The sequence below is a fragment of the Peromyscus leucopus genome, chromosome X (genome assembly GCF_004664715.2).
Source record: "Peromyscus leucopus breed LL Stock chromosome X, UCI_PerLeu_2.1, whole genome shotgun sequence".
Lineage (NCBI taxonomy): Eukaryota > Metazoa > Chordata > Mammalia > Rodentia > Cricetidae > Peromyscus > Peromyscus leucopus.
Window position 1 is genome coordinate 11,417,895 of NC_051083.1, and position 13,769 is coordinate 11,431,663.

A 13,769-nucleotide genomic window follows, 5' to 3' on the forward strand; every position below is an offset into this window, starting at 1 on the left:
TGAAGGAAAGTTGACAGGAAGAGCCCTTGAGTGGATCAGAGTGAGCAATGGGATGCAGCCTGCACCAGTCAGACTGCTGCCCCAACACTGTTCTTCCTGACTTCAGCAATGGGATAGCACCTGGAAGAAGAGATCACAGGAGTAGCCCCCAGGTGATCCATGTCACCATAGCAACTGAAACCACTACAACTCCTTTCGACAGCTAAGTGTACCTACCTCTGTAGTGGTGGGAAGCAGAGTTGGCAACCTGATTGGGTGCTTTCGGTGGGATCAGTGTCCTTTCCCTCCCACTCCAGGCTGGACAACTGTTGTCCGATTGGTCCCATTTTTCACCTTATTGTTATGCACATACATTCAGCCAATCGGGGCCCAGGTGGCTCAATGTAACTGAATGGATGAGCATTAAATAAACAGTCTTGTTGGAGTGCTCTTCTGAGGAAAAAGAAAGGGGAGACTGCCTTCACAATGCATCAGAAACAGACTGGCAACCTAAAGAACTGAAACCACAGCTACAGGGGGACTCGTTCATGCCTCAATCTCGAAGACTTTGACAACTAACAGGAACTCATTCCTGTGGCTGTTTCTAGCTTCCAAGACCCACTGCTTCAGAGACCTGTGGCTCCAAAGACCTGCAAGAGTCATAACCCTTTTCATAGCTCTAACACTCCTGGCTAATATCCCAAAGCTACCAAGAGTTCAGATCTATTCAGTTCTTATCAGTTTCCCAGAGACCTGTTTTTCCAGTTGAAAGGTGTTCAACCTCATTTCTGGCTGTTAATCCTGTGATAATAGAGTACCTCTCCTTCATACACTCTTTGCTGTCTGCCCACCTCATTCTTGGAAAAGGCATGACAAGAAGCCAGCTGGTGACACGAGGGTCCCCACCAACTGTCTCAATACTACTGTCTGTGCATAGATCTTAGTGATGGTCTACTCCTCACTGAGTAGGAGTGATGTTTAGTTCCCTCTAGTGGAGGAAAGTCAGATATGCTCTTTAAAAAGCCATTTCTTTCAGAATTGTGATGATTTAATCTAATTACTCCTGAATAGTTAGTTAACCAGTAGTAAACATACACATATATAAATGCCTTTAATTGTTAAATTGTTCATGAAACCTTTGATCTTCAGTTTTTTTAAGAAAAACCTTAGAGCCATATGATAATATTAAATAATGTAGTGTATAAACTACACAATGGCATAGAAATGCTAGGCATAGCATTACTTTGCCTAAAGTTGGTGGATTCTGTGGTGGTAGTGCCTTGAAGTTTTCCATCTGCAGTCATGGTAACAAAATGTCCAGGATGGTATTCATACCCTTTTGTTGCATATAAATTGTATGTCTTGACCATTCTCTGAAAACTCTAATCAATCTGAATATGACACTGAGAAGAGATTGACTCAAACTTTGGATGGTTTTAGCATCATCTTCCTTAGAAACTGTGAAATAACAGAGTGCTGGATTGGGAATCAAAAACCTGTGCTCATCTTTCACTTGGGTTGTAAATTAGCCATGTGAATTTGAGCATGCCTATCAGAGCCTCATTTTCTTTCTGAGTAAAATATGAATATAAGAAGAGGTGTTACAGTTATGTTCACTTTTAGCATTCTTTATACTTTGATGAGGCATACACTTCTGTGTGACAAAGATATGTAATAGACATAGGTTGAATGGCTTGTATATGCTTGATGCTGCCTTCCAGCAAGGTCAGCAGAAAGCTGAGTGACCAGCAGCAGCCTAGTTGGTGATGCTGAGATCTTGAGGCATGGGAGTGCAGCAGGGAGGGGTAGTCGCCACGTCATGACAGCAGCATGTGCCTACCCCTGCTGGAGACTATTAAGGACAACTGTGAGGCAAAGTGTAAATGGGATCTTGGTGAATGAGTGGAGTGGCTTTCGTCACGATAAAGAAGCATATGAAGTATTAAATGAGGAAGGCGCATTTACTGCAATTTCATAGATTTTTTAGTCATGTACTTTGACCATACTCACCCTCCTCTACCTTCCAGTTCCTCCACCGATCCTTCCCACTAGGAATCAGGGTGGAAGTTCAACAAAAGGTCAATATTGAAAGTACCTAGGTGTGGGTCAGGGAAGCTGAAGGGAGAGCAGCTGAAATAGAATGGAGGTGTGTAGAAATTTGGGGAGGGATAGAAAAAAAAAGCTTTAGATTCCAATTATGTTGCTAAATAGGTCTGTTGACTCTAGTTAAGTCACTAGAGGTCAAATCAAAGCCATCCTGCAGCATTATAACATTTAAATGCATGAAACAGAGCACAGTGAAGGGGTTTGAAGTAATACGATAATATCTGCTTTAAACTATGATAGTACTTTAGTGAGTAGAATGAAAAGAAGAAATTGAAGGCAAAGGAGCCCATTAGATGATCCTTGCTGTGACAAGAGCTGGTGAAGACTGAAACTGGGGAACCAGCAGTAAGAGGAAGGGAACGTAGACAAGTGATGAAGAAATAAAATGGACAGGTTTCGGCAGCTGTGACACAAAGTGGTTTGTGTAAGGATGGGTCCCAGAAGTGCCTACAATGAATGATTTCCCAGAATGTTACAGATGAAAAAGTCCAGTGGTAAAGTGGGCGTCAAACTATTTAACAGTGTGGCTCAGTAATGGATGCTCACATTGTCATCTTTTGTCTTCAGACTTGGTCCAAATGAGTTTGGTCAAGACAGGAAGGAATGATTTCCACCAAAAATGGTCAAAGAAAAAGAGCCATGCTCCATGCCGTGCACTGTGCAAAGTGTTTTCATGGGTTTAGGAGCTCTCTAGGCCTCTCCATAGTCCTGAGAGGGAAGTTGTTGTCTTACTCTTCCCATTTTACAGATGAGGAAAGTGAGGCTCTAAGGGTGATACAGCTACCAGTTGTTGGAGACAGGATTTTAAAATGGACCTTTTGACTATAAGTCTGTTATACTATCATAGCATAACTACCTTCCTGCAGAAAGTGCTCGTGCTTGAAAGGATACATGCCAGATCTGTGGAATAGGGTGACCGTGACCAGCCTCAGTGCTATAGCCAGGAAAGTCCTAAGCAAACCAAAGAAGCTGGTATGACATTTTATAAGAAATGAACCATTATCTAGAATGACCTAAATAATGTGTCCATTGTAATTGTTTACTCTAATACTGTGTCATGAGTGAGGCCTTTTGTTGCTACTGAGTGACCACTGAGTCTTAAATGAAGAGGAGTTGATGTCGATCTGTCTGCCTTGCTTGCACTTGTGTTTTCACTGGCTCAGAGGATCCTGTCTTTGCTGTGGTTTCACTTGGCTATGTGTAAAACAGATGTGAGGAGCCTCTGCCCCTCAAACTCCATTGTTAAGGGAACTTTTGTTTTACTCATTCCCAGTTTGATGAACTGGCAAAAGAGCTATTCAAAGAAAAAAAACAAAAACAAAAAACAAAGACGGAAGATTGATTACAAATGTACATTCTTTACAGAGTAAGAAAATGCACATTATGGCATTCTGCCTACAAAAAAATAGAGAAGAGCTTTAGTGTCATTATTTGGCAGACACTCTAAAATATATTTATTTCATTTTTGTAAACATTTATACACTAATTAGTACATAATTTATATTATTTTGATAGCAAGATGGGAAACAGCAAATTGGACCACATAGAATGTCCCCAAGGGAACGTCTTATAATTTTTCAAAGAGCAGAGAAATGTAGTTAATGGTAGTTTCATACATCTCACATAGCACAGTGCTGGGTTTGGCAGCAAACAGCTGAAATGTACTTTTTAAAACCTAAAGAATTATTCTCAGAACTGATCATTGCTGGAGTATAAGACAGAGCCTGAGTTTCCAGGTTTATACATTGTTCTCAGAACAACTGGAGGTCGGTTAGACAATTACCTTCCTGACCCTGACCACACTCATTGTAGGTTCTGTGCTTCCTTTAAATGTCACTACAGACTGTTTGGGGACAGAGCACCCACTACTTCAACAGACATTCTGAATGATTCTGACTCCAAATTTTAAATTGCATTATCTAGATAGCTACTACATTTTAAGCACTAAACAAGATACTTCCTTATTTTTAGAAAAGATGAAATGAAAGGTTTGTTACAAGGACAGAACAGTATAACATATACCTAAAATGTATTAAAACACTAGGAAAATAGAGCCCTTTCAGAAGGCTGTTTGTTCCCTATAGGCCAAAGTTTCACTATGTATAAAACATCTTTTTGACACTTTCTAACAACTATTAGGTGAGTCTGCTTTGAACTAAAAGTTTTCTACTGTTTTTCAAAGCTTTGTGACTGGTTTAAAAAGACTAAATGGTTAGATATTTACTCACACATACCTGTTAGCAAGTTTCTCTTGATAATATACAAATAATTTGGTGGTATGTATAAATCTGTAAGTGTTCTCTCTATCCCTGATTTTACAGTATTTATTAAGACAACAATCTTATTCTTTGCATTGGCGTTTTCTACAATAAATGTTCAAGTATCATTGATACTTTTTGATATAAATTTGTCTCATACTTCTTTTTGAGACAGTTTCACTCTGTAGCCCATGCCTAGCAGTCCTTCTGCCTTGGACTCACAGTTGCTGGGATTCCAGGTTCAAACTGCTATGCACAACTTTTATACTATTCTATGAGATACTATTGACAAAAGGATTTTATGACTAGGTGGAGAAATCTATGAAATTAAAAACCTTGGTAATAATTTCACTGTACCATAGAGCTTTCTGGTCTTAGTTATTTGCTTATTTGTATATTAAAATAGATCACAAGTTGTTTTCTGGGGAAATTGTTCGTCTTGATGGCAGTATTTCTTGCAGTGGATAAAGGCTTGGTAGAGAGAAGTAAGTCCTAAGGAAATCTGTCTTGGTATGTGTCCTTTGGGAGATCCCCAGCTATCAATAAATAAATAAAAATAGGAAGTAAATCTAGATAACATAATCAGGAACTATTATGCACGAGGTATGTGCATAATGTTTGTTACTTTGACAAATTAATTGAACTGTTTTACTGTAATAACATTTTCTTTTGCTGTTTAAACTTTATTGGGTAATTTGTGTACAATATAATGAACCCTAATAAGTCCATAGTTCAGTGAACTTTAACAAATGTATACATTTCATCATCTTACAAAGCACCCTTATCTCCCAATATGTGTGATGCTTTTTAAGACTTTAATATTGAGAAGTAATTGAGGCATAAAATAGGGTTTCTCAAATTTCCTTTTATAAAGTGAAGAACACAATGTTGAAATAGGTGTCTGGTTTTTATCATAAAATGCCTTGATCTTTCCCTCTTTGGTTTATACCTCCCCAAAAGAAAAGCAAGCGAAGAACTATACCTATTAGAGACATTAGGAGCATTGTGTTTAGTTATTATCATGCATAAAATATACTCTCAGTAGTCATTCATATATTTGGGAAAATGAAACACTGAAACTTGGTTTGGTTTGGATTTTAGTTACCTCTGCCTTCTCTTTTTAGCTGTCTGATTAACATCTGTTTTATTAGTTGCATCTCCAAATAGACATACACCATATTCATGATTGAGTAACTCCTTGCATAGAAGACTGAGCGCTATATTTTCTGAGACAAATAATATGGTTTCTTTTTTAATCTAATGTTGACTCTTAACCACAAATGGCTTTTTAAGCAAATGCTTCTCTTTAAAGACACCTTAATATCGCCAAAGATTAATATTAATAAGGAGCTTTAAATTTGTCACCTGGAACATTTATTACTATCTAGCTAGTAAGATCGATGATTTTTAATATTCAAATATAGATTAAGAATGAACTGACATTTTTATAACTTAAATCCAAAGTAAATAAATGACATTTTAGGCAGTTATTTACCAACTCATCATAATGAAAATGACAAGTAGTTGTCACATTAATTGGCTTTATTTTATAGCTGATTGGTGTTTGTACATATAGTATTGGCTTTAGTTTAAATTTAATGTTAAACAAGATAGTGTGTTTTAATGTGTTTGTTTCACTTACCAGAACCAAAACTTAAGAAATATATTACAAAAATCTCATTAATTTTGAAATATTCAATACAGTTAAAGTTAATTTCTAATTAATGCACAATTTGTCAGTTAAGAAACAAACAAAAAAAAGAAGCCCTGTTAGTGCAGCATTTTGAATTCCCTTTCATCATTCAAAGGACAAATGAGATTTTAGCTTATAGAATTAAAAGGTGGACAAGAACACAAAGAAATTAGAAAATGCACAGAACTCTACAAGTATGTGAAAAATAATAAAATTTGTAGGGATAATAGTAAAATGTGTAGAAGATCAAAGAAATAATGAGTTTGCAGTTAAAAAAAAAAATTTGTGAGCATCTGTCTGAGCCTCTGGTCATCCATCCATGGTTGAGAAGGTCTTTCTTAGTTTGCCAGTGGTGGTGCATTCCTTTAATCCCAGCACTCAGGAGGCACAGGCAGGCAGAGCTCTGTGAGTTCAAGGCCAACCTGATCTATAGAGCAAATTCCAGGACAGCCAGGGCTACAGAGAAACCTGTCTTGAAACTGCCATCTCACCCCCTCCCCGGCCCCCCAAAAAAAGAAAGAGAAAAAAAGAAAGAGAAAGCCTTTCTTGATTTATAGAAAAATAGCCTTATTAAAACAAACCTGAATTATATATACATTAGCCTTCAAATTGGTTATTATATAAAGATGAAACTCAGCAGCAGAAAATGATTTTACTACTGTAACTTCTCCAAAGTTACGCTTAGATTCCTTTCTTAAAATATCATATAGTCATTAGTTTTATGACAGTAAGGGAAAATGATATCAATACTTATTTTCATTTACTTATTTTGTTATTAACATTTGTTCAAGTAAATACATCACTACTGGCCTTAATTATTTCTAGGGCAGCATTAGGATATTCTGTTTGAGTTTGGAGCTTGATTCGGATCATAGTGAATTTTAATTGTTGAGTTTATGATACAAATAGCACTATTGCCCAGTTGGATCGTGGGACATATATAAACTCCACGGGTCCGGGAGCCATGATGGTGTAATAGCAAGAGCACTGGGTTTTTGTCATTAGTCTTGTCCTCTCTTACTAGTTATGTGATTTTTTCATCATCAGCCTACATCACTGAACCCAGGACCTCAGTTTCTTCCTCTGTAAAATCACACGCGCGCGCGCACAAATGATCACAGTTATTTAGTAAGTACTTGAAAAGGGGGTGCTTGAAAATCATAAATGATAATTAGTAAATCCTCAAATATTTTATTGCATAGTCTAGTGTTAGAATCTATAAAGCTTTCTATACAGACTATATACAGTGATGTTAACCATTCTTGTTTGGTAAATTAAGCAAAATAAAAACAATTCTAAATGACAGAACAAATAAAGGACTTAGATTAACAATAGTTGGAAAACTTCAGATTTAGTTATTAATTGATAAAATGTAGTTATTAAGATGAGCTATAGAGTTTCCTCTTATAGACGTAGTCTTGAGTTACACATAATTGAATTTCGGTTCTTTTTTAATGACTGACTGCAAATGTATGCCTAAGAATTTCAAAAGAAAGCTTGGGGTATGTAGCTAATGGGTAGAATGCTCACCTGGCAGCACACAGGTATGAAGCTGATGCGGGAGGGATCACAGAAAAGAATAAGAATTAAAGTAAAGCAGGCTGGTGAGATGGCTCAGAAGTCAAGTCACTTGCCATCAAGCCTGGTGACCTGTGAACATTCTTGGAACACATAGTAGAGGAAGAGAACTGACTTCCACACATTGTCCTCTGACCTCCACATGTGACTTTGTCACACATGTGCACATGAATACACAGATAAATAAATAAACGTAATCAAGAAGAAAGCAAATGAGTTTATCTGGAGCTGTACCATTCTTATTTGTAGCCACTACTCACATGTTGCTGTGAAACACTTAAGTTGTGACTAGACTAATTTTATGTAGACTATAAGTGTAAGACACATACTGGATCTTAAAGAGCACAAAACTAACTTTTTATTAATTTTGGGGTGGCAGGGTTTCAAGACAGGGTTTGTCTGTGTAGCTTTGGAGCCTGTCCTGGAACTCACTCTGTAGACCAGGCTGGCCTCGAACTCACAGAGATCCACCTGCCCCTGCCTCCCACGTGCTGGGATTAAAGGCGTACGCCTATTTTATTAATTTAAGTATGTGTTGAAATAATATTTTTCATATATTGGATTGAATATGATATTATTTAAATAGCTGATCTAATCTTCATTGAATGTTCCTAGGCAAACTAACTCTTAAATGTAGGCTTTTAAAGTTCAGATACTGAGATTCAGATTGCTACTTCAAAGCTAAACATTTTTGAAATTGCTCTTTTTTCAATCATATTTATAAATACGAAACCTAGTTTTTACCCATTGTCGAATAAGCTTGCTGAAGAATTGAGGCACTAAGTGGTGCCCAATTTTTATGAAAGAACTCTACTAAGTGGAAGTAAAATGAATAATAAGGATATTTTCCAGAAAAGTTGTTTTTAAACTTATTACTGAAACAGCTTCCCTAGCTATTCCTTATTTAAGAGACTGATAAGCCATACTCACTTTATTGCTGTTTGACAAACCAAACTTCTTACGAAAATAATAGTAGTTTTAAGATTGTATAGCATGTTGATTTAATTTAAATATGTTACTGATTTGAGCTATAAAATTAAAAAGCATTAGTGCCTCTTTTAAAAGGAAAAGAGTTAAATGAATGGGATAGAGATGCATGATGTGAAAGACACAAAGAACAAATGAAAAGAAGGAAAAAAGAAATGAGTTGATTAAATATAGCTAAATAGTTAAATGTAAGAACATTAAATGTAGAAATAGAGGGTTGAAAGTGTCTTTCAAATTTTTCCTAAGAAATTATAAAATCAATTATGATGGGAAGAGAGAAAGAGGAAGGAGAGGTTGACTGTTACTAGTCAGTAAACAAGGCAGAGATGACACTACTCAGCCGTGTTCCTCCCAGGTATGTCTCATGCTAGTATCTGTTTGCAGCCGGACAGTTGTACATCAAAGTACTACCATCTTCTTTCCAATTCTTCCTTCCTCTGCCTCATGAGTCAATATATAGGTAAACAATAGTTTCAATCCACTATGTCATCATAGACTTAACAGCATTCAACAGGTACCTATTTCCTTAGGTCATATTCACATTTTAAAATAACCATTTTGAGTTTCCTATTTTTGGAGTCTACAGTTAAAATGCACATAGAATATCATTGTGCATTGTGAGTTACTTAATTTAAATTTTCATTTTGGTATTTGTTTTTTAAAGTATGCTTTTTTATTTGCACTATTTACTTGATATTTGAATTATGGAAAATAATTGTGCATCTTTTACATTGCTGTCCCTATCATTTCAAATTTATTTTTATATTGTCAGTCTTGTACTATCCTGTCAGCATTCTGGTTTTAGTCTCTAAAATTTCAGATCCAGTGACATTTATGCCACTTTGTTATTGGAAAGCAGGGGCCCCAGAAATTCTGTCTTTGTTTGGAGTGATGGGAATTAAGACTAGACCAAGAGCTTGTTCAGCCGTTCACCATGCCAAGCACAGGGGGTCATTGGCAGATCTGTTTCTACTAAAAGCTCTCAGTGTAACAAAGGTGTCATGTAGCAAAAGGTGAGTGGGAATTGAAGCATGCTGTAGTTACATGAAAGGAGCAAAATGAAAAATAAACTGAGGAGTGCAGAAGAGACCAGTCTTTATTGTGGCAAACACTGAATGTGTTTGCTTTATGACTGCAGCATGGAGTTACAATTGCCTTTCATCAGAACAGAAACTGATGGGAAGGAGTCACTAATGGGGAAAACAGAGGTATGAAAGGGTGACTTCTGATAAATTGAGAAGCTAGGGAAAACATAAAAAGAAGTAATAAAACTCTCACGCTTTCCCTGGAGTTGGGAAGCAGAACATTCTTGAGAGGAGAGAGCCATGCAAGCATCAGATTGATGTTGTGTGGCTCAGTTTGGCCCTCCAACACACTTGTTAAGAGACTTCCTCATGGATAGCATCTCCCTGCAGCACAAGCCTGCAGCTGCACCTACGGGGCCTGCCCAACTGCTTTTGAGCAGAGAGGCATTTTTCCGAGCCTCCAGTCTTTTCTTTTGAGGTGAACACTGAACACACACACACACACACACACACACACACACACACACACACGCCCACACATGCATGCACTTGCCCCTTTAGCCCTTCCCCCACATGCTGTGCTCTACATCATCCTTCCCTGTGTGGCTTCTTGATGCAGTCGTAGCACTGCCCTCTGAAGTCGGTTAGTAGCCCCTGAAGGTACTGCATCACATATTCCTATTCCCATTTTGGTCGCTGAAAGGAAGCCCTTTATAGAAGTTGGTAGTTGGTATGCAGGTGGCAGGGACAAAGGTGGGATCACACCCAGTTTCTGACTTCACATGCTGTGGACTCTGTCAGCACACAGTGTTTCCTTCACAACCACAGTGAGCAAACAAACAAAACCTGCTTTGGCCCAACCATTTCCTTATTTATTTATTTATTTATTTATTTATTATTTATTTATTGCCAGATTCTTCAGCTGTGACCCATAACACAGCTTAGTGGAAAGGCTGCTGACTTTGGAGTCAGGGTTCATTTGGAGTCAGGGTTCAAAGCTCACTCCTGTGATAGCTGTATAGCTGTGTAATAATGAACATGTTTCCAAGCCTGAGTGAGTTTACTCATCAGTAATGTACCTACCTCACAGAATGGTTGGAGTACTCCGTTCAGTGAGAGAAATGATAAATTTTAATCTAACATTAAATAATCGTCTCTTGTATACTAAGTTCAGCCCTGACCTGCCACATCCTTCCATAGCTTGGTTCCAAGGCCCTGCCTAGGGGCAAGGAGACGAGGGAATGAAGTAATGGTAGACACAATAAAAGATGGGACCAGGTGGCCTGTGCTCTTGGATGGAGAAGCCACAGTATTCCTCCACCCGCAAGCTCAGCATGCTTATCATATATAGTTAAATCAAAGAGGCAAGGTTTACGGTATACAGCCGAATCAAGGAGGTACATGTAGCAAATCATAGCAGGAACCATTCATTTCTGTAGGGGAACAGTAATCCAGCTGTAAACATGGGGGGAAAGGAAAGAAAGCTACATTTTTTGCATACACTGTCACAGTCCCCCTTGGACCAGGAGGGAAAGCTTTGCCATTTCCCTATGCCTAAGCCAGGGCAAGTGTTGCCATTTCCCGTGGGTCTAAGACATTGGGAACATGGCTGTGCCCGGGTCAATAGCACACATTCACTCAAGACGTCAGTAGTTCCATATACTAACTGACCTTTCTTTGGAATTTTACCAGCTCAGAATGTTCATGGCCTTTTCTCAGATTCCAACTTTCTCCACCTGGATGTACCTTTATTTCCTCTATACCCCTGACTTTGCTAATATTGTATTACTGATCCCTCCTTTTCTGATGGTGTCTCTTCTGTACTGCCTTCTTTTATTTCTTTTGCCTGTACATGAGTAGGTTTTGTAAGGTTCTACCTGCAGCCATTGCTCTTGTTGACAGGACTAAGTTGAATTAATAAACCAGAAAAGAGATCATGTTATCTATTGCATTGTGCAGTCTGTCCGTGGTTCTTACTTTCTTGTCTCCCTTTTACGTTCAAATATAAAAATACCACATTGTATTTTATACATCAGCACACAGGTATAACACTATTAGTAATGGAATGCCCCTGCCCACACTCAGTGTGAGGATGTTGATAGTAATTTTGTTTTCCAAATAGGGCCTGTTAGTTGTTGTGAGATACTGTCTCATGTAGCCCAGATTGGCCTTAAACTCACTACCTAACAATGGATATCCTTGAACTCTTGATCCTGCTACCTCCACCTCCCAAGTGCTAGAATTACAGGCATGTGCCACAATGCCCAGCAGTTACTACCTGCATTATCTGTTTGTTCTTCAGAATAGCATTGCAAAGTACTTAAAAGACCCTGAGTTATTCAACATATTTGTAGATGATATTAAAATTTTTTTCTCAGGCTAGGGATGTAATTCAGCAGCAGAGTGCCTGCTTATAATATGCAAGGCTCTGAATTCCATTCCCATCATTGCAAAAACTAATTAATTAATTCTACCTTTGGCTCTGGGAATATTGCCTTTTCTGTGTAAACCATACTATTTTTGTATTTCACATAACTTCTATGATATGTCTATAAATGCTACATTTTATTCTTATTTGACTTCAGGAAAACTAAGACAAAGGTAAAATTCAAAACAGCAAATTGAGTTACTTATCGGCAGATCAAGGAAAAGCTATAAATTTGGAGGCAGAAAGGTGACTATAAGAGTTTGTGGAATATATACATGTATTTATTTTACTTTGGGACAGGATATTTCTTTGCACTGAGAAATGAAGACATTTGTTAGTAAGAGCTTCCTCCCATATATAGATGGAAGCTGACAAACAGTATAAAGAGTTGTATTGTCACAGTCTTGAAAGGGTAAGAAGATAAGTTTAGTTTAAAATGGGGATTTCATCTCTTTAGTCAGAGAAGTCTTCATGTTACCATAGATCACATCCATTCATTCATCCTTCACTCTAATTGTCTTTTGTTCCTACCTAATGAAGTGTTATGTGTTTATTTTGCAGATCTAAAGCGGGAAGCCAGTATCTGTCATATGCTGAAACATCCACACATTGTAGAGTTATTGGAGACATATAGTTCAGATGGAATGCTTTACATGGTTTTTGAATTGTGAGTGTGCATTTTATTTTTTCAGTAAAGTTTTAAGTGATGCTGGTTGTAGAAAATTTTAATAACTTTCTCTTCAAGTTTAGCAATAGCCGTGGACTCATGTGTTTCAAGAGACCTGAAGTCACAGGTAAAAAAGGATTTTCTCATGTAAGGTTACAAGTGGTAAAGGAAACAGAAGCTGGGCATATCAGGTACTCTCATATTTTCAGCACATTTAAGAGAAGAAGCTCCAAAATGAACTAGAGTTTAAAGGGTAAAGACACCCCAAAATATTCAGTGTGCATCTTAGTGAAGAAGAGGGAGATGAGAGTGAAGGATTCCACGTAGGAAGTCTCTCTGGCAACTCAAAATGTGTAATAACATACTAAGTTTCTCTTTTGATGTAACCATATTGCCATATAAAAGGAAACTACAACTAACAGTATCTGAATTTTAATATACTAACTACTTCACTTGCTTCTCACATAATTTTGTTGTGAGCCTGGATAAATGTCCAAAGAGTTTATATAAAGCTTTATATAAATGGAATGACATTATACAATATTTTGTCTTTAATCTTACTATATTCAAAATTTACCCATGACTTTGATTAGGAAAGCAGGAAAAGGAGGCTATACTAGCTTTAATATTCAAGATCCACCAAACCAGATTATGCATTGCTTCATAACACATTGCTCCAAATTTTAGTGGTTTTTAAGCAACACCCATGTATTACCTCACTTTCTGTGCATCAGGAATAAGGCCCAACTTAGCCAAATCCTGTGGCTCTAGATCTCTCACAAGATGGCTCTGGACTTTGCCAATCCCCTGGCTGTTAGCAATCATGTACTGAGGGACTCATTTCCTAAGAGCTATTGGCCTGAGGCGTTCCTTAGTCCTGTGTCACGTGGGCTTCTTCATAGACTAGCATGCCTACTAGCTTTGATAGAGCAAGCAGCAAGTGTAGAGATCTGTCTCACAACTTAATTCTGAAAGTTGCACATCATCTCTTCTGCCATATTTTATTAGCTAGAAATGATTCATTAGATCCAGCTCACGTACCAGTACC

General features: G+C 37.6%; 1 protein-coding gene across 12 annotated transcripts in view; it reads left to right on the forward strand.

Moving 5' to 3' along the window:
* Window positions 1–13,769, forward strand: part of Cask (calcium/calmodulin dependent serine protein kinase) — a 341,951-nt gene that overhangs the window by 118,546 nt on the left and 209,636 nt on the right. For all 12 annotated transcript variants that reach the window (XM_028875901.2, XM_028875900.2, XM_028875905.2 and 9 more), the window contains exon 3: window positions 12,616–12,721. In XM_028875901.2, the coding sequence (XP_028731734.1) occupies window positions 12,616–12,721 (106 nt within the window). The remainder of the gene's footprint in view (window positions 1–12,615; window positions 12,722–13,769) is intronic.